This window comes from Nyctibius grandis, chromosome 6 (assembly GCF_013368605.1).
Source record: "Nyctibius grandis isolate bNycGra1 chromosome 6, bNycGra1.pri, whole genome shotgun sequence".
Lineage (NCBI taxonomy): Eukaryota > Metazoa > Chordata > Aves > Nyctibiiformes > Nyctibiidae > Nyctibius > Nyctibius grandis.
This window is the reverse complement of record NC_090663.1, coordinates 35,451,867-35,479,613: the sequence shown is the minus strand read 5'-3', so window position 1 is coordinate 35,479,613 and position 27,747 is coordinate 35,451,867. Positions and strand designations below refer to the sequence as shown.

Sequence of the window (27,747 nt, the reverse complement as noted above, 5' to 3'; positions counted from 1 at the left end):
TTCCCAGGCTTCAATCTCTTACCCTGTGTCACTGTTCATTTATGTGGAAATTGTAATTGCATCAATGTAAAAAGAATCAGGCCTGCCCAGGAGGCTTTTGGTAACATAAGAACTATGTAAAACATATATATATAGTAAAATGACTCTCATAGTTTACAATGATGAGAATTATTTTGATGTTCCTGGCGGGGGACCAACCACCAAAAATTCTTCCTTAAAGGCACTGCTTCTGTAGTTACAGTCCATCCTGAGAACTGCATGTGATTGGTACACATAAGTCTTACATCTGAGGGAGACTACTCGAGCAGTGATGCAGGAATGGATTTACGTCGTCTTTTCCTCTCCTGCCAAAATGTCACCTAGGAACTGATGCTCCCAAGTGAACTGCTGCACTGTTGAACAAGTCTGAACAGGTGACACCCTCTCCCACTTGCTAGATACTTTAAAGGAAATCAATTGTTGAATTAAAGGCTCAAAAGCACTTTGAAATTTAAGAAGTTCAAAGGGAAATATATTGTGCTAAAAAGGAGTGAACACATTGTACAGCCTCATCCAGAAGCCCAAGGATTGTTAAAGTTACTTTGGTCAGATTAAAGTCTTGCCTAAAAAAAAAAAAATAGGTACAAAGACCTCTTTTAAGTATTACCATAAAACTGTGCAACACCTGTTCAGTCAGTGGGGTAATGGTGTAACATTCTTGATACCCTTTTAATAGCAATGAGAAACAAGATTAACAAGGGACTGCCTCGTAACACCCTCAAAGTTCATCCTGTTGTTTGCTATATTTAATTTTATTTTTGTAGCTACCTTGTTTCCAGAGGCCAACAATATCACAGGCAGCTGGGGAGCATTCTCCATGAAGCCCATTTCATGAAACATGAATACAGCCATTTCAGTCTTTACCATGGATACCTGTCATATTGGTTACATTGGTCTAGGTTCCTGCATGTTGAAGAAAAACTTTCAGCAAGCTGTGTAATGCTTTCATTAGCTACACTAATAATCAGCTTAATGACATGATTGAGAAGCTGCCATTTTCACTTTAGTACTTACTAGATATCACTACTCAAAACAGTACTGTACACATCTGCTTAAAGGTTTGAATTCTCTTGGGCAAAGGGCTTACGTCAAGCCTTCACCAGAAGAAAGCTTTAAGAATTCTAGGCAAGTGCAATCAAGGGACCGGTTCCTGGTTTGGTTCCTTGTATGCTCAGAAGCAGCTGTTTTTCATATGCTTTGTAAATAACATGGCTTGCATTAAGACTTTTTTTGTCACACAGTTATACTACTGAGTAGATCTGTATTGAAGTTTAGCTTACATTGATTCTGTGCTCGAGCCTAGGAAGAAAACACATTGCCAAAATGTCCAACAGCGTTGTTATCAAGTTCTTACCTTTTCTCTGGAAAGTCTCTTTCCTTGTATTGGTAACTAAACCCAGGGGGAGAGAAGCAGTTGGTTATTCTTCCAGATATAGTTCTGTGTAAATGAAACATCTTTCCTTTTCTCCTAAGTAAATTAACGCAATCGAGTTGAACTTGTTATTAACCTGAGAAGACATTCTGCTGTATAAGCGAACATTATTCTAATGTTACATTTGGGTTCTTTTCTTCTGTAAATGATACTATATAAATAAATGCAAGTTTTACCTTTAGCAAACATCATTTGCTACATAATTTGGTAAACATAACACCATACATCTAGTAAGGAGTGAACTCTAAGTAAGCTACATATTATAAGTTGTAAGAATGCAACAACATAAGGAAAACCCAACATACCCAACCACTTACAAGTCTCTGGAGATACCCTCTAGCACCTTAATATATATTTAATAGTAATCTTACCCAGGAGTGAGAGTTTTATTTGTGTGTTTCTGTCTTTATACATATATGAAATGAACACACACACAGAGATACATATATGCAACTCACATTTATGTTTTCATAATGTTCAGAAATTTAATCTTGCAAAATAAACATTTGCTATTGGCTAATTCTGTAACAAGGTGGGGGTTTTTTGTTTTGTTTTAAACATGTACAGTACTCTAAACTTAAAATTGCACAGCACCAGAAATATAGATACACCTGCTTGGTGGATTTTTGAGGATATTTAATATCCTCTCTGTCCTCACCATTCGGCGGGTTAACCTTATGAAAGAGTTCGAGGAAACAGACCATATGCAAAGGAAAACCCATGAGCACCTATTCCTAAATATTATAAGCCCTATGCATGTTCAGGCTTAAACTTTAATACTTCATAGTAGTTTTACTGACTCACAACTGACTACTGCTGGGCCTAGGGAGCCCTGTTTTGCCCTGTCAAGCTAGTGAATATGGAATGCATTAGCATATGAAGAGAGACAGTGAGAGAGAAAACTTCATTTAAACATCAATAAAGAAAATAAATGGCTATAATGTCAAATAACATACAGTTCGTTCTATGTCCAGAAGCCTTTCCTATCAATTCAGTTCAACTTTAGTAGCTACTGTTGTTTCTCCTTGTAGGTTCTGAGCTATACAAATGTAGTTTCCAGCATCTCTGGCTTCAAAATCCTCAACAAGAAGAACGCTCTTTGAGATTCTTGTGGTATGTCCAGTTCCTCTGTCTATCAATCTCCAGAAGTTTTGGATAATCACAGGCCTCTCAGACTGTTTAAAAGAAAAAAAAAAAAACCACACCAACCACCCACATAAGAAAATACGTGATTCTGCAAAGTGTATGTAGTGACACTGCCCTATCAAACCCTGAAGCAAGAGGTCAGCTAGTAGGAGCCTGTATCCAGAAGTCAGCCTTAAGTGAGGAAATTGAAGGTGTCTGGCAGTTGCAGCAACATACCTGCATTAACTATGGACATACCAATCAGTTATGCTAATAAGGATAATACAAGGGCTCTTCCACTGTAAGAGCAGGTACTGTGTATGTTTAGATTAGTGACAGGCTGCCAAGGCTCTGCCTGGCGTACATGAATGAACCATGCTGCAGCTGTGGGCCACTTACTAAGGTTCCATTTGGGTACTTCATCAAATAGGCGAGGTCTCTTGGGGGGAGATGTCAGGATAGATGTGTGAGCTTATTTTCAGACTTTCAGCATGTCTCGAAAAGGAAGGCTGCAGTGGCAGGAGTCAGCTGACCAAGCTTTAGCTAGTTCTTTTAGCACAGAGAATAGCCTCAAATCGTGTGTTGCAAACTAATTCCTCATCCTCTAGTTTCAGAAACACTGTATTAGATAACACACAAGCAAACAGTAACTATTCATAAATGCTTCTAAATTAATCCTCACATTATGCTTTCCAAACTGTGTATGTAACTTCAAAGCCAAAAATACAAACAAGGATGCTTAGAGGCTGCTTTTTAGATTTTGTTGTTATATTTGTAACAGGCTCTTTTTTTCCCCCCCCCCCCCCCCCCCCCCCCCCCCCTCTTCTTTAAGAGAATTCTCTGAAGGACTGTTTATCAGGTCACACTCCCTGGCACCTCAGAAGTTTGCGAAGGACTGGCTAAGAGAAACTGGCCCAAAAATAGACTAAGGCAGTCTCCTTCCTTCCAAAAGCCATCACACTAGTCAGCAGCTTTAATCGTGTTGGCTTCTGCTATACCAATAACCTGGATTCAAACAGTTAGAGAGGTTTCTGCTTGGAAACCATCTCCTCTTGCTTCATGAAATGGACAGATTAGCCATTTACCAGTATGAATGCTACAAGGCTTAAGCTAATAGTAGCAAAAGGGTAAGTTAGACACTTATCTAGAGCCAAAGCCCCAATCCCGCACTTGCAAAATGACCAGTACAGAATAAGCTGCCAGTCTTCTTGAAGCTCAGGGATGACTCACAGCACAGTCAGACAGTGCCTAGGAAGTGACAGGTATTTACAGCTAGCAAGAACTTCTTTGAAAAACTGGTAGTCATCTCATCTAGAAATTTTTAAACCTTTAGAAGGAATCAAGCCACCTAGCAGAGCACTACCTCCTGTTCCCACCCTGAAAATCAAGTGCTACGGACAATCGAGTACTACCACACACTTAATTCAAGCCTAAGTTTGTTCTTAAATATAGCAAGTGGAACTTCCCTGACCCTGACAGGGAAGGTAAAGGCCATGTAAGGCAGATGCTATTTGCCTGGTTAGGCTCCTGCTAGCCCAGTTTTTCTCAAACTACTTGCCTTCTGCTTTGAAGCTAGTTTAAGGGAATCATATTAAGGAGTGGATCAGTATGCACCAGTCTGCAGTCACAGCAGGTGAATGAGCAAATGCAAGTGATGGGGAGTGGCAAGGGAAAAAAAAAAAAACAAACCACAACTGAGTGAAAAACAGCAAGAGGGAGAGGTTAGTGACTGCAGAGATGTGATGGGGGTCTCCAATGCAACGTACCTAGGAGCAAGCAGGGATTAAAGTGCTGCCTCTGCTCAGAGATCAAGTGGTAGGTGACAGCCCAGGTGCTGGGCGGGGAAGAAAAACAATCACTGAGCTCCCAGCACTGAAAGCAGCAGCAATGAATGGAAACATCCAGTGACTCTTAGAACTTTGTTAGCCCTTTTTAATTGCACAAAAGAAGGTGTATCTGACCAGCATCACTGATGATGCTCTGTCTTCTCCCTCCACCCCCACCTTTTTCCTTTGCAGTATGAGAATACTTCCTTAATAACTCTTAAGTCTCCAACAAGCTACAGTGCTTCTGCTCCGACATTTACGTCATCATTTTGTTGGGGCAGAAACCCAAACACAACTCTTCCCTCCCTACCCCCAGGCACAGCTGGAGCTGAGACTGTTTACTCCAGTGGATAAGCACATCAGCCCTTTCCCAGGCAGATGCAGGCCACAGGCTCTCAGCCCCCGTAGGTGGGTGCAGTAAGAGGGTGTAGTCCCCTGCTGATAGGGCACATGCCCTGCACTGCAGCCGCAGTACCACAGCAAACGAGACAATTTGCGTGTTTAGCTGCTTATAGTCAATGCTAGAGAGGCAAAACTGTAGTGCACATGGCAGTACTGCATCGGTTGCTGCAAGACCACTGGAAGCAGCTGGGCCAAGAACAGCTAGCAACCAGGCCTGGGCAACCATTCAGCTGTGAAAGATATAAAGGCAGCAAGGGGTAGACCCTAATAAGATACAGAGTTTTGGAAGGCCAGGTTGAATCTAGAATTTAATTGTTTGTTCTTAGTAATTACAGTTAGTTACAGAAGACATACTACAGTCCAATAAACAGATATCAAGGGAAGCTAAAAAAAACCACCAAACACACACACACACGCAAAAAACCCCCTGAAAACTGTATCAATCAATCAACAAAGCTAATGTGATCAGCAGGGGCATTTCTTCTCTTCCCCACTCAAGAGAGTGAATTGTTATAAGACTGTCGGAGTTAAAGCCCCACCTTGAAGGACACAGACACTGCCATTTGTTGATGCATCTCAAATTCTAAGAGCTAAATTCAGAGGAAGACATTGGGCATTTAACTCAAAAAACACTATTGCTCTGCAGCTTCCCGAACTTGGAGGCACTTCAGTTGTCCCTAGAGAACTTACTTTTTACTTCACCGACAGCTGCAAGTTTCTCTGCTTGTTTAGACATCTGCCCCTTTCCTGCCTAACTTCAAATGGACACCAGAAACAGGAATTCTGCCAAACTCTTCCCGTGCTCCATCCAGTAGTTACTCTTCAGATCGCCTAATTCATACTAAAGCCTAATTTAGTACTAAAGCCCTCACCTAATGCAGTTGAGGCTGCCCTCGTTTAACAGCCAGGACAGGGCAGGGAGGGGAAGTTGGTAATTGCTCACAAACTCTCAGACTTCAATAGTCTCAGCAGGAAAACCTGTGACAAGCAGCAGAGAAAAAAAAAAAAGAGGTGGAGGGGAGAGGGGGAAGTAAAAGAACGAACTAACATCTAAGCAAGGACTAGAAACCTCGTTCTGCATGCCCAGTGCCCTCACCAGCAGTTCAAATCCCTTTCGTGCTCACTTGCTCTCTCACTGTTTTTTCCCCTGAAAAGGCACGCAGCTTTCTGTGACAAACAGGGTGCTGCAGTCCCTATCTTAATGGCTACAGCAAACTTCTGGGGCTTCGGAGTTGAATTTTCTCAGGCCTAGTAAGCACTGAACTCCAGTCACTCACTTAAGCAATTACCTCTGTCCTTAAATTACTTAATTCTATGCTGGCTCAGGGAGACCAGTGCTGATACAAGTACCTTATTAGCAAGCGCTGCATCGTCCTTTGACAACCCAGCACCAGGAGGGCTGGCAAATGGAATACAATGCAACCCCTCAGGTCCTAGAGGATCCCTTTTCTCTGGTGAAGGGTTCCATCTTCCAGCAGTCCTTCCTTTGCTCCTAGCCTGCTTAGGATAAACAGCAGTAGAGATGAGGCTGGTCATGAAACAAGTCCCTACTGTAACTGGTCGGGGTGAGTAAAGGCAGAAGAGAGGGGACCACCAATGATGCTAGTCAGATACACCTTATTTTGTGCAAGAAAAAGGACCAACAAAGTTCTAAGATTCACTGGATGTTTCCAGTGGATTCTTTCAGACGAGGCTGGGCAGAAGCAGATTTCTGTGCTTCTGGATATGGGCAACAATTAAGCTTAAAGATTCTGTGCTTCAGCAATTCCTGTGCCCAAACCATGGAGATGGAAGGGATATCAAACACAGAAGCATCAGTGAGGCTTTGTGGCTTGTCCTAGAACAGCTTCCTGACGCTGGGTGGCTTTGACCCTGTCTGAGGCGTTTCTTTGTAAACGCTGCCAGAGGCCAAGTGTCTCTGGAATGGAAACCTGAGGGAGGAGTGAGCTTTGCTGAGCTTGATTTTTGCTCACATGGGTACAGCTCTCCAGCTTCATCCCTGTGTTACTTCTCTAGGCTCTCAGGGAAAGATCGGCTTAAGTTCAAAAGGGATGTGCTGCCTCCTCCTGCCAGCACGCCTGAGCTAGCAAGAGGCAGACACCACAATCTGAAAGAATCTTTAATCCAAATCTAGACACTGACTGGTATTCAAAGCATTGCCTTTATGAAGAACAAACCATTTCAGCCAGAGCATATATCTCTTACCTCTTGCCCTGGGTACTGCCACCTGAAGTTCACATCTACATCTGGCTCCCCAAGGACTGTGCAGATTACATGAACGCTGTCACTGACTTCTGCTCTATTGGATGACGCTGCAATCGTGGTTGAGGGCGGGCCCTTGGGAACTGATAGAAAGACAGTGTTTGGAAGCAGAAAATTCGTTTTGGAAGTTAAATACACTGGTAAAGCTTAAGAGTCAATTTTTGCCTCAGTTTGCTTAATGCAACAGGTAAGTGATGTATACCTGCAACTTCCCCCACGACACTGGGAAATTGCTGGAATTTAAACCTACGAAGTTTTATCACATATACTTTTGATCAAGATTTTAAAACTCTATGATTACATTACTTATTTTACCTTTTTTTAAATTGTTTTCTAAACGATGTCAGCAGAAGAAACAAGAGTCGGTGTAAGCATACAGAAATTGCACCTTACCTTCCACATACAGTAGATGATACTTGATGGAAATCTGAGGTGCTCCTTGTGACTCTGCTTTGCAGTAGACAATACCTTTATGATCGGAAGTAGGGTGCTGGTAGACAAAACCCTTCTTCACATCATAAATAATATCAGTTCCATCTGTTTCAATTTCTTCTGCTGGAAATTCCCTGTGTAGAGTTACTTTTGCTGAAGGAGTAGTAACACGGCATGGGATGACTGCAGGTTTATCTGGGTTCAGGTAGACAATCTCAAAATAACTCGGAGTAGGTACAAAAAGTTCCTCTTTATCTGTGCAGAAGAATTGATATGGTTAGAATAATACTTACATGTTGGTTTAACGGAAAGTAGAGAAAGTGCATATGACAAGAGAAAATAGCTATGAGCAACATTAAGAATTAACCCAAAGCTTTTTGCTTTAAATACGCACACACGAAAGAAAAAAAAAACTTTTCTAACCTGTGAGTATGTATTTACATAGCTTGCATTAAAAACATTAAATCAAAAAGAAAAACAAAGTATTCTTCACTGTAATAAGATTTTTTTAATCTTAAGAAACTCTTTAGAATTCCTTTTTAATAAGTTTCCAAATACTCATCTGGATCTAATTCTGTTCAGTCACTCACTTTTAAAGGGTAACACACATGAAAAACCCGCCACCACTGGTAAGATAAGCACTACTAGAAAGATAGATTCTTTGGAGCCACAGCCTTTTTATACATATGATTTTAGGCAAAATGTTTGATTTTCTGCTCTAAGTAGCCGAAATATTTAGTGCTTTTAGAATGACAGTTAAAGAGCATTTCCATATTTGGCATGCTGCTTAGAAATATAAAGCTGAAATTCCTCTTTCTAGCACGAGCACTTACATAACTTGACTGAAAAGTTTATTCCAGCCTTTTTAAAGGAATGTATCCTCAGAACATTAAGCACTTCTGATATAAATGGCTTCTGCACAGTCTCTGGTCTAATTTAGCTCCAAAACATATCGCAAACAATCTTATCTTGGCATTTGGTAATGAAAATATTTGCTAGCCAAGAATGCTTTAGCTCTAATCAGGCAGCAAAGGCTGTTTTACCATTCAGAATATTTTCCATGAGAAGAACAAATTAACCATTTGATTTCAGCTCTGTTGTACCAAGTAGCAGTAAACTGTGCACAGTTACCTACTATGAGCCTGTCCATGCAGTGTTAGGGCTACAGTCAACCTCGGGCTCTGTGGGAGAGAACACACGTGCTTAAGAGTGTTTTGCCTCTCAACATCCCTTATAGACTCCTGGGAGAAACTCTGGCCTTCCCAAGATCAATGAGGTCAAGATTTTTAAGTTAGTGCAGGTAACTGGAAGCTTGGGAGAGGGGGAAGAGTCCACATGGTCATCTGAATGCCATGACCAAATGAATCTTCTGCACAGATTTATCTTCTTTATCCTGACATATTTTCAAAAAAAAAAAAAACCATTTTTTTGTTCATTTTGTAGAAGATCCTCAGAACGTGTGTTAGTATTTTCAGAGGTATTTGCTTTCCATTGCATTATGCATTATTTTGGGTACACATGTAGCATAATCCATAGGGAAAATGGACTCATAAATCACACTAAGCAAGTCATTTTCTGCTCACCAGCACTGTCTTCCTTAACATCCACTTAAAAAGATGAAAACTGTAAAAGAAAAATCTTGACAGTGAAATCGCTGATGTAGCTTTATTCCTTAGTAGCAAATATATTACCACTAATAATCCCCCTGTGAGTTAATTACCTGTGAAAAAGATGTATGTTGAACCTGTTTTAGTCTCATCCTTCCTGCATTTGTTACCATTGCACAGCTGAAGCCAGCAGCTATATTCACCTGTGTCTGCTGCAGTGGAGTTTGAGAGGATCAGCTGACTGTACTTGTCAAGCTGCTTTATACTGGGGAGAAGAAAAACAAAAGGCACAGACAAGCACAGATGTATTTCCTGGTACATTTCTGTCAGCTCATTTGTACTTTTTTTTATTCCTGCTCTACAACTGACCCACCTTTCACTTTCAGAGCTATGCTGCAACTACCCCTTTTGCTCCAGCAAAGACCTGCTTACATGAGTAGTTTTATCGATTTCAACTACACACAAGTGCTTCCAAGCTTTTGTCTTGTACCATTCATTCTTGGATTCTTTTCAGTCCCCATTCTGAAACTGGGCTGTGACTGCTGTAGACAATGTGTTCATCTATGTTTTGTCTCAGTTTGTCCATGTATATCCCGTATTTTCATGCTCCAAGTCAACCTGCATGCATCTCAGTCCTTTTTTGATAGTATTAACTGTAGCACCACTTCAATAGTATATAACAAAGATAATTCAGGAGTAGTAAGTAGCAGGTACTTTAATAAGTTTGTTTGATGATTTATGCCTGCCTTCAGAGTGAACACTTTCCCATCTTTAACATATCGGCCCAAGTTTCCACTTGCAAACACCATCATAAAGAGCTTCTATCTCACCCTGGGTTTGTTCTGCAAGTAAGTCATTTTACATTGCCTACTCCTCCGCCATAAGTAACCTCACTGGCATCCTCTCACTGGAGTTTCCTCATCACCCCTCAGCTATTTCAGAGCATGACCCTGAGAACTGCTGGAGGTGTACTGGCAGTGTCATCACACAACTACACAAAATTCAGCCTGTGTGATTATTTCAGACTTTATTTGCTTTTTTCTCCTTCTCCTGAATTACCCAGATACATCTCTCAGTGGGTTGACATTTGTAAATGTGCAAATATTTATAAATACGTAGATATATATGTAGATACTGACAATGTTTCTAAGGGTGAAAGGTCCTATCTATGAAATTCAGCAGCTACAATCTCATCTTGTTCTTTTTTTATTTTAAGGTTTGCTTTCCTGGCTCTTTCTTTCAGACAGATGGTGTTATAGTTGGCAATCTGCTGTGTTGCCTTTTGACGGATCGCAAAACTAACGGTCCAACAGTACCAGTCCTCGGGGAACCCCGTCAGGACAGCCATGTGGCGGTACTGATGCACTCCACTGCTGCTCTGACCCTTAAAAATGTTATTTTCAACCACCTGCCTTTACATGGTGGCACATCCAGAACACGACGGTTTCCTGTTTTCCTTTGCAAGACATTGAATTACAAGGTCATTTCTCTTCTGAGTCAGAAGAGATTTTTCCAGTTTTAGGCATTTGATACCAAACTCCTTTCCAGTGTTTCAAACAGGGTCTGGACAAATACGCAGCTTGCGTGAAGTCTGAACAGTTCCCATGCTCTTATTCAACTGTGGGTTCTCTGAATATTTATTATCCTCCTATTTCTTCTTATTAGTGTGGCAGTTATCTTCTGTAAGGCAGGCGCCTGACTGAATCATTTATTTCTGGGATTAGCATGCTTTGAAGAAATTCTTATCCTCTAAAACACCTTGTCACTGTGTAACAGCGGTACTACAGACAGGCCTGACTGTACTGTATGCTCTCAATGCTCTGTTTTGCTTATGTCTCCACTGCAGGCAGAATAACTGCTTAAGCAGAGAGGCCACTACTTCTAGCTACATGCACTTCCCGAAATTTCTGACTCCCTAGGTGTTCTGCTAGCAGTCTGCACTACTACCAGCAATCATGAGCAACGGTTCATGTAATCCAACATTCAGCCTCCAGCCAAGGCTAGTAGCTTAGAAATTAAAACCACACCAAATACACAACCCAAACAGGGCTAACTGAGCATTACCTTTCCCATTAAAGTCCTCAGACACCATGAGTACACTCACCCACCACGAGGCAGTTTTGAAGCCTGCCTAAGGAAAGAGGCAAACCATATTTCCTACCTCCTAATGCATTTCTCCTACACGACCTCATCCAATTCCACTTTTTGGAACCATGTCATTATGGAGTAGTAGCATTTTCATTTTTAATACATACACTACCTTACATTATAAATTATCTTCAGGTTTTGGATAAGCTTTGATAGATTCCTATTCGTGCAAGAGATCCTGTGGTGTATCACACCCAACAGGAAGAAAAGAGAAATCCAAAACATGTTCTAGACTGTACTGTTATTATTTAGTTTCACAGTTCACATCTCATAGCTACATGACTACATCAGCATAAAACGTTTTGCAAGTATCCAGTACTAAATGTCAACATTACAGAGAAGCCATTATGCCAGAACATTTTTGCCTCCAACCGTCAATGCAGACACTGAACTATAGCTCAAAATCCCAACAGACAGAAAAATAAGGTCACAGTTAATTAATTATTGTACAGTGTGTTCTGCTTAACTGAGAACAAGCTATCCAGTAATCAATGGAAACAGCCTACCGAGGTAGTCATCCACAAACATGCACTAACAAAACCTGGCAACTGAGAGTGGAAGTGTTGCAACTTGTGACATGACCATATTAAGCAGACAAAACAGGACATCTAAATTAAATTATAAATGGTAAATCCTGCAGCTGACTGGTATTTCCAGGGTAACTTTTATTTCCTTAGTATTTTAGATGCTGGGAAATCTGACTCAAAAGCCAGAACTTTGCTTGCTCTACATATCACAAAGTAAAAATGTTGTATATAGAGTCATAGAATTGTTTTTGGTTGGAAAGGACCTTTAAGATCAAGTCCAACCATATACAAACATTTAAAGACTGTTTAAAGAAACTAGAAAACTACTCCAAAATCTCATTCCATACATTCATCTTATAAAGCTTTAGTTATTTGAAGTTCAAAAGATCTTTGCCAGAAAAACTATGCCAAGTTTAGAAGCTAAAAAGAAAGATAAAAAAAGAAAACAGGCAGTGTACATCATAGTATCATTCAAAGAGCATCTAGCGAACTGCTCTCAAGCAGCTGCATTCATACTGACAAAAGAGAGCTTATATCAAATACAAGCTCACTAGGAGAGGAACGTAACACCTTGCTGTTTGACACAGGAAAAAATCCCTAGCTTTCAGACTTCAGAGCACATGGAACAAAATGAAATTCAGTTATACACATGAGCACAACCAACATCACACCAAGCGAGCAGGAGCCTGCATTCACTGAAAGCAGTCTGATTTTGCCCTCTACAACACACAGTTTCCTCAATCCTTGTAAGAGTGCTCCTGTCCATACACCCACACACACACCCCAACGTGCTTGTGATGCACGTCCAGCTCTTTGCCCCAGCTTCTTCCACTGGACCAGTTTCATTTCACGTGCGTTTATTTATCAGATGAAGTTCTGTGATAAATACAGCTGGTCTTTGGCAAGCGAGAGACCCATGCTCCGAGTCAGGCAGAGCAGAAGCTATGTGAAGTTAGACTGCCTTCATCTAGAGCAGCTTTTTGCTACGAAGCATAAGAAAGAGAAAATGTGCTTGCCCTTATTTTATTTTCATCCCTCTCAGTTTTTGATCCTTCTCATCCACTGTAGATCCAGCTTCTGGGTGAGCTACAGTCATTAATTTGTTATGCAGTCTTAAAAAACAACATTCCAGCCCTTCTGTTCTGGAGGTGCACAAGTTACCATTGACTGTTAACACCACTAAGATTTTTGGCCAGTTCAGCCAGTACACAAAATTTTCAGACAAAAAGTTATCTGCAGGGTGTGTTTATGCTGCACAAGGCAAGAGAGCGTTACAGATAACAAGCTAGTCTGAAGCAAGCTGGTGTGTGTCCTTAACTCGGGAGCCAAGTTTGCGTGATTCCAGCTTTCTCCCCAGAGTTGCATTGCATGCTACAGTCTCTAAAGCTAAATAAATCATTTCAGTGTGCACTGTTATTTACTCCAGTTAGAATAGTGGAAAGAAAGGATTTCTCCTCTGGCTCAACAAGAAACAGCCAGAGAGTCCTCCTCCTCCTCCTTTCACTCAGTGTCTTTCCCTCCCTCCATATGACAATTTTAGCATATGTTAACAGCTGCAGACCTATTAAAACCTAACACTCTCTAGTACAGCAAGCAATTTTATTTTATTTACCAGGTCATAAAGTATACCTACAAAGACAAACTCAAAGAAAGCATAGCCACTTCTACTACAGAAATGGCTTTTCTAATTATAATTTCATCCTTCTTAGAAAAGTATTACTATATGGGTGAGTTAAAAATGTGACAAGCACAGCATGGAGACAACATCTGGCTTTTATCCTTACTTTTTTTGCAACCACCCATAGGAAATACATTATGTAGATGCTAACTAACTTTAACTAGTTGCAAACCAAAATACCCTTTTCTTCCAGAACTACGGACAAGAAACAGAATGCAGTGAGCATGCATCTTCAGCATCAGCTCCTGCCCTGGACCTCTGCTGTTAACAAACGCTCCAACCAACTGAGCTACAAATGCCCTGACTGCCCTGAACCTTAGGGTCTCTTCTGCCTTCCATAATTGCAATTCTGTTAGATGCCAGGGTCCTTAAAGCCTCCTCTTGTAGCAGCTAAGAGTTAGAGGATCTTAGCAATTCCCAGGAGATGTAAAACACCGTGTTTATTGTTAAAATCCCTCCAGACCAGCTGAATTTGTACATCCCTCCTAGCATTTAAAGAAAAAAAAAAGAGGAACTGGATGCCTGAACATCTGTTGCTGTAGGGATGAACAAAAGAATGGTAGTCACTGGTCCCCAGCAATTGCATGGACCACATCGCCATTGCTCCTCCTCCGCATTTATCCTCCAGGCCCGGCAACCCGCTCCTTCTTCACCTTCCATTACTCCTCAGACCCCAACCACTTCCCCGCTGCTGCTGCCACTAACTCTGGTTTGCACCAGTGCCGCAGCTCCAGCAAGATAAGCCTGGAAATCCAAGGTAAAAAAGCCCAGCCCAGTTAATTAGCTTGGCTTTCACTCCAGACCTCACTAATTGGTAATGAAGGGATTACCTTATGCTTGGTCTTTAAGCACCCAAAAAATGTTAGAAGATCCTGAATGTGTATCTATCTAGATGATTAAACAATTTTTGCTGTAGGTTATTTGCTAATATTTTTTCTGATTTTCCCCCCTTTGCCCTATAGTCAGCATTTTGTTTTAAAATAGCGAGTGTAATATATTAGTAAAATTTTACAATTTACCTGTTGTAGTTGGTGCTTGGTACATGGTCTTTTGTATGCTGTGAGGAAGATCTAAGCTCCTCTTGAAAGATGATAACATTGTTAATAACTTTTGCTGCTGCCAGTTCACTTACAAACACTACCAACTGAGCTAACTAAATAACATGCTCTCTTTACGATATTTCCAGTTAAATTCAATCAAAGCTTTCTAAAACCATGGAATATAAATTTTGTATTTCACATTCCATAAAGCAGACTTTGTTTCATATGCATCCATTAGCCCTACAGCAAAGATCTTGAGATAATCACCAAAGTCATGCTAAAAATGTGAGGAAAATATAACTGCACAAGATTCTGTGGTCAATGTCTCCATAAGTCATTACTGTTCTGTGACTTGGAAGCATGCTACTAATCTACATTTTCAGTTTCTCTAGTTAATTATAGGATCTTCTGCTTACATTTAAAATTGTTGATTCAGCCTAACTCAGCCTTACTGCTTCAATAACTTATTTCAAAATAATTTTTCTAAAGCAAAGATCATCATGTTTCAATATAGACCCTTAAATATAAGCCTAACATACTTCTAAAAGAAAATAAATACTTAGGCAAGTTATATCCACCCAGCCAAAATATTTTATAGCATTTATTTTTTGTGATATTATTAACTTTTGCTATATGGTTAAAATATTACAAATACTGAGAACTTGAGTGAGAACAGAAACGTAAATTGCTGAGGCAACAGAATCCCAAACTACAAAATGCCAAACTACACAATTAGGAAATGCGTTTCTTTTTTTTTTTCCCCAAACTACCTTAAATTCTTGTATTTTGTCTCACGTGCATCACTAGGAAAGTACTTAGTTTTGCAAGAGAGTAATAGACAAATAAATAATGCAGAAGCATTCAGATTCCTCTCCAAAAATGGTGAATACTTGCCTTGCCTTCTTCAATGCCAGATGCTAATACTCAGATAACATGACCTGGAGGTCTACTGGACCAAATCATGCCAGCAACCTATTTGCAAATGCACAAAACATAAGACACACTTGAAAACGACAACCACCACCCCCCACACACACGCTCCCTGTCGATGCTGTGCTGCACAGCTTTGCCTTGCTGGAACGTCAGGTCTGTATCGCAGCTAATAAACGCCACCTACTGGAATAAATCCAGATAAAACATTATTTCTTGCAAAAGAAAAAGCAGTTGTTTAAACCGGCCACAAGATCTTCTGAGAGATACTGCTGCGATAAGCCCTCAGCATAATAAACGCCACCTACTGGAATAAATCCAGATAAAACATTATTTCTTGCAAAAGAAAAAGCAGTTGTTTAAACCGGCCACAAGATCTTCTGAGAGATACTGCTGCGATAAGCCCTCAGCAGACATAGGCTTGCTGCTGTAACTTACTATGACAGAAGCCTTGCACTAGCTACAGAGGTTTATTCAGCCAGTGTAGTTCCTGAACTACTCAGCCCTCAGGGGACAAGCAAATAAACACTCAGAGAAGAACTGGCTCATGAATTTCAGAAGGATATGCTAGAGATAACAGTGTATAACTGCCAATCTTCAACACTCCTCTTTGAAAAGAGAAGTGGAAAGGAGAAGAACATATGTGAAAAATTAATTAACTGGGAGTGATTTTAAGGTAGCACCATACCTGTAAATAAAGTGAAATGCATCACAGATACTCAGATAACCTCAGTTATTTACAAAGAGCATACACACTTGTACTTAATTTACGAACAAAAGGACAATAGGAGCTGATACCTTTGCTCATACCTCTGTGCCTCTCTCATCTAATAATCAAAGAAAAGCTCCTCACAGCTCTTTCTTAAGGCGTCGTTCATCACGCTCCACAGTCTCCTCACTACTTGTCTTTCATAGGCACATACTTCTCCATAAAACAGCCAGTGAAAACAAACACAGCAAAAACAAACATAGCAAAAAAAAGCCTGTGGAAGACATCCTTAAGCTCCTTAAATGCCCCTCCTCTTTCAAATACAGAAGTAAATTGCTACATTTAATCTACATTTAGCTATTGTATTATCCTCAAAAACTGAGAAGGCAAACAAATGTATGGGTTTTTGGAGATGTTTAGAGCAACAGGACACTCACCTGGTGGGGCAGAGAGTCCTTGGTTCCTTTTCCTGCTCTAACAACTATTTATGTGGTTTCCATTACGATGTCACTATATGAAAGAAAAAGCCTTCCTAAACACAAGGTGACTATCCTCAGTGTTAAACTCTGCCACTCCACAAACCTTGCAATTCCCTTTTGCACACAAAGGTAACTTTGACTGAAAAAGTAAACACTACTTTAACTTGCTCCTTGGCATGGCGGTTAGTGTATTTTTTTGCCAGTTGAGAGATATGGCTTTGAGCCTCTTCAGGAAATTACGCTGTCTCAGGTGGTAGCTACATCAGAACCAGTACAGCCCACCAGGAGCAGGTCTCTGTAGAGCAACAGAGTTGGTAGTGAGTACCTGACATCCACACTCACACATTTTGAGAGTTTTACTTTGGACTAGCTCTAATGTGGTTCCCTGTTAGTGGCTGGAGCACACTGGTGTCCTGCTGGACCAGATTCATCTGAAAGCAATCCGGTTCATATGCTACAAGACTATTCCACAGTGCAAATCACAGGGTAGTAGCTGGTGACAACTGAAAGATGCTCACCCTTTTTTGTTGACATTAGAAACCACTACGTGGAACATCTTGATTATAAAAATGTAAACAAACAAACAAAACACCCCAACGGTGTGGAAAGTGAAAAATAAAAAATAGCTTACCTGAGTCTGGAGTCTTTAAAGGTGTCTAAGTATGAAGGATAGTTCCAAGTAACATTACTCCCCTTACATCGCAGTTCTATGCTTTGTCCTGCAGACAGACTTAAAGTGGCAGCTAGTTTCTGGAAACGACCTTTATCCATCACCTGTGTCAGTATGGACTGGGACTTCAAAGAGGAGTCAGCAGATTCTCTCTCCTTCATTTTGGGGGTTTTGGGTTTTAGTTTTTTATTAACAAGCTTAATTTTGTTTTCCCCAGGTTCTTTTGGACGTTTACTTTTTGCAGGCTGTCCAATAACTAGTAAAATAAAGAAAAGAAGGCAACGTAACTGATTAGGAAAAGGTTATATAGTCTTTTAGCAAAAAAAAAAAATCTTCCTTATTATCACAGAGAATAACTGAAGTTTTGTTCTTCCTATAAAGGATTCATAAAAATGAGTAAGAGTTAATTCCCATAAGTTTTTGAAGTCTCTGGCATGACCCATTTTCCTGGGGAAAAAGGAAAAAAAGAGAGCTTTCAACAACATGTGGAAAATCTATACTTACAGTTTACATCAACAGACAAATATGTAAGGTATGAGAACTTTACAAACGGGAAAGAAATACAGCATTTCTATCTCCAGCTACTTTTGTCATTTCTACCTCACGTCACTGCCATTCAGCACGCAATGCTATACAAGTTCTCCGTCTTCATAAGGACGTCACACACCCATCAATTCTGCATAACCTTTTCGCACACCATGTTACTGTAAGAGACATATGAAGAAAAACTGGCAAGTGTCAAACTTAACGACGATTTATAAAACGCTGATAGTGATACAGTTTTCTTCTTTTACAGTAAGCACCGTGAAAATACAAATGGCACTTAAGTCACTTGAAGATAGTATTTAATTAATCACTTCTCTGTAACAGCCATTTATTTTGACAGTCCAGATGAAAAGAGAACCTTATTTAGAGGCAAACAGTAAGAGATTTCATTAACTGCTACACACAACAGGGATGCCTAGCTGCCTCTGAAAACAAAGCAAAGGAAACGGAAAGGAAGAGGAAAATGGAGGTGTCTCGAATTAAAAAACAACAAAAAAAATCAAGATATTCCCACTTTAACTGAAAGCAGGAAGCACAGATCTTTCGTGAGATGAGCCTAAAACTGCTGTCCCCAGACACCAAAAACTCCACTAACTGTGCCTGACAGCTAATTCACATTGAACATGGGATTCCTCCATGAAAATGATTGGGTATTTTATCACACAAATCAATCAACAAGCTCCCTCTGGAATTAAAAATAGCCCTGCTGTATACTGAGTTAGCATGAATTAAAGCTGGTACTGGCTGCGGTATGAACAGCAGCACTTCCAGACTCCTGCCACTGATGGCTCCCATGACGCTCCTCATACCCCGGCTGGACATCTTGCACTGCTTCAGCCTTCCACTGTAAGTCCAGGCTGATGTACACCACGTCTCTTTTAAATGGCACAGAGCCTTCTGAGCACAAATTTTAAAAACAGGGAATTAAATCTGAACATAACAGAATGCTTTTTACTGTGAGGGTGACCGAGCCCTGGCACAGGTTGCCCAGAGAGGTTGTGGAGTATCCACCCATGGGAGATATTCAAAACCCGCCTGGACACAGTCCTACGCAACCTGCTCTAGGTGGCCCTGCTTGAGCATGGAGCTGGACTAGATGATCCCAAGAGGTCTCTTCCAGCCTCAACTATTCCGTGACTCCGTGACCTCAGCATGCAGAGTAAGGCTGCCTGTGATGGAGCATTTGCCTTCTGGTCTCATGCCAACTGGAAAATAAACTGGAAGACAGGAATGCTGTACCTGTCTTAGTTTGCCCAATAAATTTTGAACTTGTTTGGACCCTTACATAACAATTTTTTTGAGAGGCACACGTCCAATTACTAAGGTACGTCCCTCCCCCACCACACAGATATTTTACCCAGTTCTACATTATGAGCATTGGTGAAGTTGATTGCAAAGATGCCTCACCACCTTAAAACGAGCCACAAAGTGAAGAGATCAAATAGAAATGCCTTCCAAAGATCATGACATTTTAAGATAAAGAGTAACATTTTATAGTTTCTGGAAGAGTTAAATATTAATGCTTCTTCCAATTTTTCTTCACACCTGTGATGCCACTGGCCATGCAAAACTGACAGACTTGGGGGAATTATGATAACAAAGGAGAATTTCAGAGATGTGGTTGGTGCCTCCCATGGAAGACCATGAAGTAGGGTTTTTCTAGTCTCTCAGAGCACGTTACCCTAATGAGTGACACGGTGCATATATTACAGGGGCAAACAGTTGGTGCAGAAGCACTTCTTCCCTGCATTACATTAGAAAGGCTACAGTGGGTCAGACCTAATGCCTACCTAGCCAACATCTTTGCACTGACACCACTCAGTGTCAGATGTCACTGAGTGAACAGGGCAACCATCTCTGCTCCTTTGATATTAGTCTCCTAGCTTCGAAGAACCTTTAGCTCAACGGATCTGTGAACCACAGTTGCCATCGTTTTATTGTCCTTGGTGGATTTTTCCTTCATTAATTTGTCTGGTCGATTTTCAAAATTACACAAATTATACATAAATATTAGATGCCTCCTAGGTTTTGTATCAAGTGAATAAATATCCATTGTTTCTCCAACAACCTTCTCTGAGGCACTTGTACTTTTACAGATCTTAAGTGTCCTTCAAACATATCCTTTCTGGACTGACAAGTCCTACTCTAATTGTTGCTTGTAAAGAATACGCATCTTATAACAGTTCAATTACATCATGTTTGGGTAATGGAAAGAAGACAAAAGCAGACTGTACACCAGGTTCAAGATATGGTCAAATCACAGTTGTACATAGTGGTGATGTCTTCTTTCCTGTCTAAATAGCTCATTACTTTTCAAGAAAGCAATATTAGGAGCTGACTTTCTCTAGAATAATCAAGTGTAACTCCAAGATCTCTTTCCTAAGCAGGAATTATTGGTTAGAAATTCCTAAGTAGAAACCCATCAATGTGTATATGAAGTCAGAATCATTTGTGTAACTTTGCACCTACCAACAGAAAATTTCCAGTCCTATTTTCACTGCCCAGTCTTTCAAAATGGCAAGATCTTTCTTCAACTCTTTACTGACAGTTTTCTTTTCTTTTAGCAGATTTATAAATATGCTGAAAAGCACATGCCTTACAAGATACCTATGACATTCAACTGGATAAAAACAATTCTATGCCCATATCACAAAAAATGAAGATTAACTCCTACTCTTTGTTTTCTATTAGTTATTACTCCATGAGGGGTCTTCCCTTGTCTCATAGCACCTTGGTTCCCATGGAGTCTTTAACAACCGGCTTATCAAAAGCTTTTGGGAATCCACGTACATCAACCAACTCATCCATGGCCACACTCTTTATAAAGTCATTCAGAGAACTTCAGCAGGTCTGCAAAACATAACGCACGTCTCAAGGGAAAAAAAAAAAGGCAGCCATACAAAGCCATACTGACTCTTCTGTAATTCATGCCTATTCATTCATGAGTTCAATTTATAGAATAGAGAGATTGGGCTTTGTGCCTGTACCTCCCTCAAAAATCTTAAAATACTGGCTTATTTCCATTTCCCTGGAAAGGAGTAGTTATGTGATAGGTTATGCACCCAAGCTAAGACTTCAGTGATTTCAGATTCAAATTTCTTTTAAGTCCCAGGTGGATATCATCAAATCATGGCACTTAAACACTGTTCATGTTCTTGATTTTCTCAAGGCCCATTCTTTTGGCATATTAATGAGACCTCCTCTAGTGATTCTTCCCATAGAAAAAGATTGTGTCTCGGAGGCTGCTATTACAGTGCTCAGCAGGGTACTGCACTCAAAGTTTCTGATATGCTTGTCACCATTTTCCATTAAAACCTCCCTAAGCACATCCATAGTGAACATGGGTGCACACAAATAATTAAGTTTTTAATTTAAGTTTTACTTTCTGTAGGTGTTCCTTCTTATCCCCCGTTCCTACCAGCCTTACAAATTTTGCGGCCTTCTCTCCCTGCCCCACCCCAGCACATCAGAAGGAGAAAAGGATTTATATCTGGTTTTATCCCTTTTGCAAGCTGTTTCTCAAACTCTTTTTGTCTGCCTTATTCTGGTTTTTATATTTAACCCATATGTGAGTTAAAAAGCCTCCTCATCTTATGTAATTCCCCCTTCCGAAATTAAATGCATCAGTTGTTTCTTTGGCTTTTATTATTCCTGCAAGAATATTAAAACTACAGTCTAGCTGTTCTAAAGCAACATCTGAATCCAATTACCTGAGTACTGCTCCAGATCAAGTCAAGAACTGCTGCTTTTCTCAGGGATTCTCCGAGTAGCAGCTCTAAGAAGTCATCATTTGTGGCATCTAAACAATTGCACTCGGCGTCACACCCTGACGTGTGCGATCTAACCTACACGAGGGTAAATAATTCTTCCTTTTGCTCTTCTATCCAGTTCTTGCTGCCCCTCTGATCTTCCTTAACAGAGCGGTTGTTCCCTCCATCACGTTGCGTGGTCAGTAACCAGGTTGGTTGCTCTCCACAGGGCTGGTATTTCTGTCCAGATGACTTTTACTGACGAAACCCACCAGGAATCAGATTTAACACTAAAGCTTTCTTCAACACATACTGCCACTCCTCCCTTGGGTTGAGCTATTCCTTCTTTCCTTTGTAATTTGTGCCCTAGTATTAGAAGGTCCCACTGACAGGCCTGATAAGCCTTTTGGATAAGCATTCCCATCTCAAACCAGCTGTTCCAGTTCCCTGTTGTACTTTCCAGATTTGTCTGTAGAAGCATACAAGCTTTGGTCCAGCCACCCTTGTTTTTTGGCTCCAAACACTATTGAAATAGGACTATTTGTTCAACCTACTCTTTACCATTTCCACCACGTTTTGCCAACCTCAATCCTGACACTGGTTCAAAGGCACACAGATCTTACAACCTCACCCCGAGGAAATGCATCATCCCAAACCATGTGCTCTTCCACACCTGACACTCTGCCTTTAAGAAACTGTTAAAGGCTCCCCTATGAAAGCTTTTCAATTTTAAGTGCCAGAAGCCTGGTTTTGATTTTCTCCAGATGAAGTTTTTCCTCTCCGCACAAGCTCCCTCTGTTCCATGTTTCTGTAGTTCCCAGTGAGTCTGAACACTTTCTTCCTATACCACACTCCCAGCTACACAGTGAGACTCTTGTCTGTCTGACCTTGTATTTCCCTGCAGGCGACAGCAGGGGCATTTCAGGAAACACCATCAGAGGAGCTTTTATCTACCTACACAGAAAACCTAGTTTTGCCTCTCTGCTGCACCTCCCCAAGAGGTGAGTTTCCAAGTAAGCTGTGAGTACGCTCCTCTCCAACACTCCCTCTCAGTCTGCCCAGGTATCTACCAACGCCGCCACTTCCGCACCTCACAATCCTGCCTTCTCTCGTCACTGAATCAAGTATCTGTATGCCCAATAACTAAATTAACTGGTACAGTTGTCTATCAATCACCTAAGATAAAGAGGACACACAATCAAATCACAGAATCAACTATGTTGGAAGAGACCTCCAACCTTTGACCTAATACCACTGTGTCAACTAGACCATGGCACTAAGTGCCACATCCAGTCTTTTCTGAAACACCTCCAGGGATGGGACTCCACCACCTCCCTGGGCAGCCCATTCCAATGTCTAATAACCCTTTCTGAGAAGAAATTCTTCCTAACGTCCAACCTGAACCTCCCCTGGCGCAGCTTGAGGCTGTGTCCTCTAGTCCTGTTGCTAGTTGCCTGGGAGAAGAGACAGACACCCACCTCACTACAACCTCCCTTCAGGTAGTTGTAGAGAGCAATAAGGTCTCCCCTCAGCCTCCTTTTCTCCAGGCTAGACAATCCCAGTTCCCTCAGCCACTCCTCATAAGACTTGTGCCATAGACCCTTCACCAGCTTTGTTGCCCTCCTCTGGACTCGCTCCAGCACCTCAATGTCTTTCTTGAAGTGAGGGGCCCAGAACTGGACACAGTACTCGAGGGGTGGCCTCACCAGTGCTGAGTACAGGGTAACAATTACTTCCCTAGTCCTGCTGGCCACACTATTCCTGATACACGCCAGGATACTGTTGGCCTTCTTGGCCACCTGGGCACACTGCTGGCTCATGTTCAGCCTGCTGTCCACCAATACCCCCCAGTCCTTTTCCACTGGGCCGCTTTCCAACCACTCTTCCCCCAGCCTGTAGCGCTGTATGGGGTTGTTGTGGCCAAAGGTAGGACCTGGCACTTGGCCTTGTTGAATTTCATGCCATTGGTCTCAGCCCATCTATCATCTAACCTGTCCAGATTCCTTTGCAGAGCCTTCCTACCCTCAGGCAGATCAACACTCCCACCCAACTTAGTTTCGTCCACAAATTTACTGAGGGTGCACTCAATACCCTCATCCAGATCATCAATAAAGATATTAAACAGGACTGGGCCCGGTACTGAGCCCTGGGGGAAACCACTAGTGACCAGACACCAACTGGATGCGGTACCGTTCACCACCACTCTCTGGGCCCGGCCATCCAGCCAGTCCCACCTGGTCATAAAAGGAGATCAGGTTGGTCAGGCAGGACCTGCCTTTCCTAAACCCATGCTGACTGGGCCTGATCCCCTGGTTGTCCTCTATGTGCTGTGTAATCGCACCCAAGGTGATCTGTTCCATGACCTTGCCAAGCACCGAGGTCAAGCTGACAGGCCTGTAGTTCCCAGGATCCTCCTTCTGGCCCTTCTTGTGGACGGGCGTCACATTGGCCAGCCTCCAGTCATCTGGGACCTCCCCGGTTAGCCAGGACTGATAATAAATAATGAAGAGCGGCTTAGCAAGCTCTTCCGCCAGCTCCCTCGGTACCCTTGGGTGGATACCGTCTGGTCCCATACACCTGTGAGCGTCCAAGCGGCACAGCAAGTCACTAACTACTTCCTCCTGAATTACAGGGGGTACATTCTGCTCCACATCCCTGTCTACTGGCTCAGGGGCGCAGTCGCCCTGAGGATAACTGGTCTCACTGTGAAAGACTGAGGAAAAAAAGGTATTAAACACCTCAGCCTTTTCCTCATCCCTGGTCACAATGTTCCCCCCCATATCCAATAAGGAATGGAGATATTCCCTTGATCTCCTTTTGTTGTTTATGTATTTGTAAAAACACTTTTTATTATCTTTTACTGTAGTGGCTAGACAGAGTTCTAGTTGAGCTTTCTCCTTTCTTCTACATGACCCAACAACATCCTTGTACTCTTCCTGAGTTGCCTGCTCCTTTTTCCAAAGATCATAAACCTTCTGTTTTTCCCTAAGTTCCTGCGAAAGCTCCCTTAATTTTTAATTTTTTTCATCTCAAATTATGCTGCTCCAAGAACATAAGAACCCACCACACAGATTCCCCCATTTCCTTACCCAGACTGCAAGACTTTCCCAGAGAAGGGAACAAACTCAACTAGCCCATTTATGCAAGTACATGAATATGCCACTTTTGGGATACTTCACTGTCTCACCAGATTTATTTGCAGAACCCTCATTGTTTTAATCTAGCAATAGCTTTTCTTATTAAAAAAATAATAAAATTAAGACTTAGTAGAAAAATATTGAGAAAATTTCTCCTTTCTACCTCTTATCAGCTCCTAACATCAGTTCTAAGATGCACTGTACTCACTTCCTCTGCAACAGCACATTCAGGGTCCCTACTAACTCAGCATGCCAAAGCAGGAGACTATAGAATCACAGAATCATAGAATCGGCTTGGTTGGAAAAGACCTTTAAGATCATCAAGTCCAACGTTAACCTAGCACTGCCAAGTCCACCACTAAACCCTGTCCCTAAGCACCACATCTACATGCCTTTTAAATACCTCCAGGGATGGCGACTCCATCACTTCCCTGGGCAGCCTGTTCCAATGCTTCACAACCCTTTCGGTGAAGAATTTTTTCCTAATATCCAATCTAAACCTCCCCGTATGCATTGATACGTCACAGAATACATCACACAGCACTTTTGCTCCTGGTTCATGGTATTTGTCTCATCCTATCCTTTAATGTTTGTCTGCCCCTTGTTATTGCAGATGTTACACACACACAACCCCCCCCAAACCAATGTTAGTCACATAAGGCTAAAAAGCATTCAGTTTTGACTTGAGATATCACCTATATCCACATGCACATCTTGGCATCACCAGAGACCTTTCAACTCTCATTAATACTGATGAATTCTTCCTTGAAAAAAAACCAAAAAAAATCAAGTGTGAAGTTACCGTAAAGAATAATTCTTAACTACCAGGATTAAGAGGGAACAGTCTTTGTGATCACAACTAACATAACAAAACAGGTTGGACACATCTCTGTACCACATTTGTGGTACTTCAAATGAAAAGTCAATCATCCAAACCAACACTCATACAGACAATACAGGTTGACACATCAACACTCGTATGGACAATGAGGAGGGACATATTTCACTGTTAATAAGCTAAAATAAGCTAAATTAGGAAGGCTATTTTGAAATCACAATATCTACATTAGGACTTGTACCTATAGCTTTAGACAAGGAACTGTCATTAAATATGCCAGGTTACTTTCTCCCATAGTTAAGCTTCTGTATGATATAGTGTGAAGCACCACCCAGTCAAACCTCAGTATAAGCTAGACAAACCAAGAGAAACATAGGCCTGGGAAATCTTTTGCCCAAGTTAGAACTGTTTCTCATTCTGTGTTTTGATTGTCTATTCCACAAATAGAAAACACTTTTTTTGATGTGGTAGTGCACACCCACAGACCACATCTTTCAGCAGAAATCCTCTCCCACACCACACTGGTCCAAAGTGCAATTCCTTTGCATGCAGTCATAAGAAAAATTGGGCTGGAAAGGACTTCTGGAAGTTGCTTCCCACCCCCGTTCAGTTGCTCAGAGCTTTGTCTGGTTGAGCTCCAACTATCCCAAAGGCTGGAGAATCTACAGCCTGCCCTGCCACCTTCTTTCAGTGCTTAACAGCTGTCAGGGTGAAGAATTTTTTTATGTTCTTACAAGAATTTTTTCCTTACGACCTCCTGAGCCACTTATGGTAACTGCCTCTTTGCCTTTCACCGTGCCCCTCAGAGCCTGCCTCCCATTGCTCTACAAACCCTTCCACGGGCTACACAGGCCTTGCTCCCCAAGCCCTTCTGCAGCGAAAAATAAAGAGGTGGGTTTTTTTGTTTCTTCTGAAGAAGTTTTAGTAAGTTTATTCACATTTTGCAAGAGGGAAACAGCCTCTCTTTTGCTTAGTTAAAGTCTACGTAAGTCAAGGATTGACTATGAATGACCCTTCCCAGTCAAAAACTTGCCTCTTCCCCCACCAAGACTTCATCACAACCTGAAATTGAGTTACGAGTAAAGTCTGGTCCTATCTACAAATGAACAACCGTGCACAAAACCTGTTATTTTTTTTTTTTTAATCCCCGAGCACCACGTCCAGCACTGACCCTCCTCCGGCCGCGGCGCGGGGATTTAAGCGCGGACTTCATCGTTCTAAAGAGAAACGGCTGCGGGGGGCAGCTGGTGTTGCCGCCAAAGCGTCTCCCCAAAACCCCGGGATGGGATTAAACCACATTTTCGTTCTCCGGCGGAAAGCCTCGGCGGCTTGCTGGCCGCAAACCGAGAGAGCAACCCGCCTTCCCTCCACCCCTGCGCAGCAGGACGGGAGCCCCGCCACCGCCGCCCCGAGATGGCTCCCGGCCCTGCCCCGGGGGCTGTCACGGAGCGGGGGAGTGAGAGGACGGCCTCAGGCACCCGGCTTCGCGGGGCAGGGGCGGCCGCGCTGAGGGCGGGGGAGGCGGCCCGGCAGTAAGGAAACCCGAGGCGCCTCGCAAAGTGGGGGGACTCGGCAGGGCTGCGGGCAGCGGGGGTCGCGGCTCACCGTGCGGCAGCGTTTCCTGCAGCAGCAGCAGGCTGAGGAGCACCCAGAGCCGCATGGCGGGAGCGGCCGGGACGCTGGACTGAGGCGGGACAGGCGCGGCGACGGCGGCGGGGGGCGGCCCCGCGGCGCCTCGGCGGGCCGCGGCGCAGGGAGGAGCCGGTCGCGGCTGTGCTGCCTCGGGGGCCGCTCCCGCCGCCGAGGGAGGAACGACCCGCGGCGCCGCACGGGCGGTGTCCGCAGAGGGTCGGCCTTGCCGGCCAGGGCACCTGCCGCGGCACTTAAGCGCTCGCACGGGGACGGCTTCGGCTCCCTGTGTCCAGCCCGAACTCCTCCCTCTGCGGCTCCATCTCCTCCGCAGCTCCTCGCCGGGCGGTTGAGGACAGCGACAGGGTCCCCCCGGCCATCGCTAGCCCAGGCAGCGCAGGCCCAGCACACTCGCACAGGACTCCGTGTTCAGAACGGGAGCGGAGCTGCATCCCAAATAATCTCGAGCTCAAGGACACCTGTGGATGTTTACTGCTTGCATTAGCTCGTCGGTGACAGCTGCCTGTTGCCGTATGTGGCTT

At 42.5% G+C, this 27,747-nt stretch overlaps 1 protein-coding gene across 1 annotated transcript; it reads right to left on the bottom strand.

Annotated features, from left to right (window-relative positions):
• Window positions 1–1,605: 1,605 nt before the first annotated feature.
• Window positions 1,606–27,262, bottom strand: PDGFRL (platelet derived growth factor receptor like). The gene is made up of 6 exons (XM_068402685.1): window positions 27,182–27,262; window positions 17,268–17,562; window positions 9,239–9,390; window positions 7,480–7,773; window positions 7,030–7,169; window positions 1,606–2,646 (listed from the first exon to the last, which is right to left on the bottom strand). The coding sequence occupies exons 1-6, from the start codon at window positions 27,234–27,236 to the stop codon at window positions 2,458–2,460; spliced, it is 1,125 nt and encodes a 374-aa protein (XP_068258786.1). The 5' UTR covers window positions 27,237–27,262; the 3' UTR covers window positions 1,606–2,457.
• Window positions 27,263–27,747: the final 485 nt, after the last annotated feature.

Bases quoted from the DNA above. Each gene is read 5' to 3' on its own strand.
- PDGFRL (XM_068402685.1), bottom strand. From the start codon at position 27,236: ATGCGGCTCTGGGTGCTCCTCAGCCTGCTGCTGCTGCAGGAAACGCTG. The intron at 7,774-9,238 runs GTAATTAACTCA...TCTTCTGCACAG, and splicing joins AACATACATCTTTTTCACAG to ATAAAGAGGAACTTTTTGTA. The intron at 2,647-7,029 runs GTAAGAGATATA...TCTTTTAAACAG, and splicing joins GGCAGTACCCAGGGCAAGAG to TCTGAGAGGCCTGTGATTAT.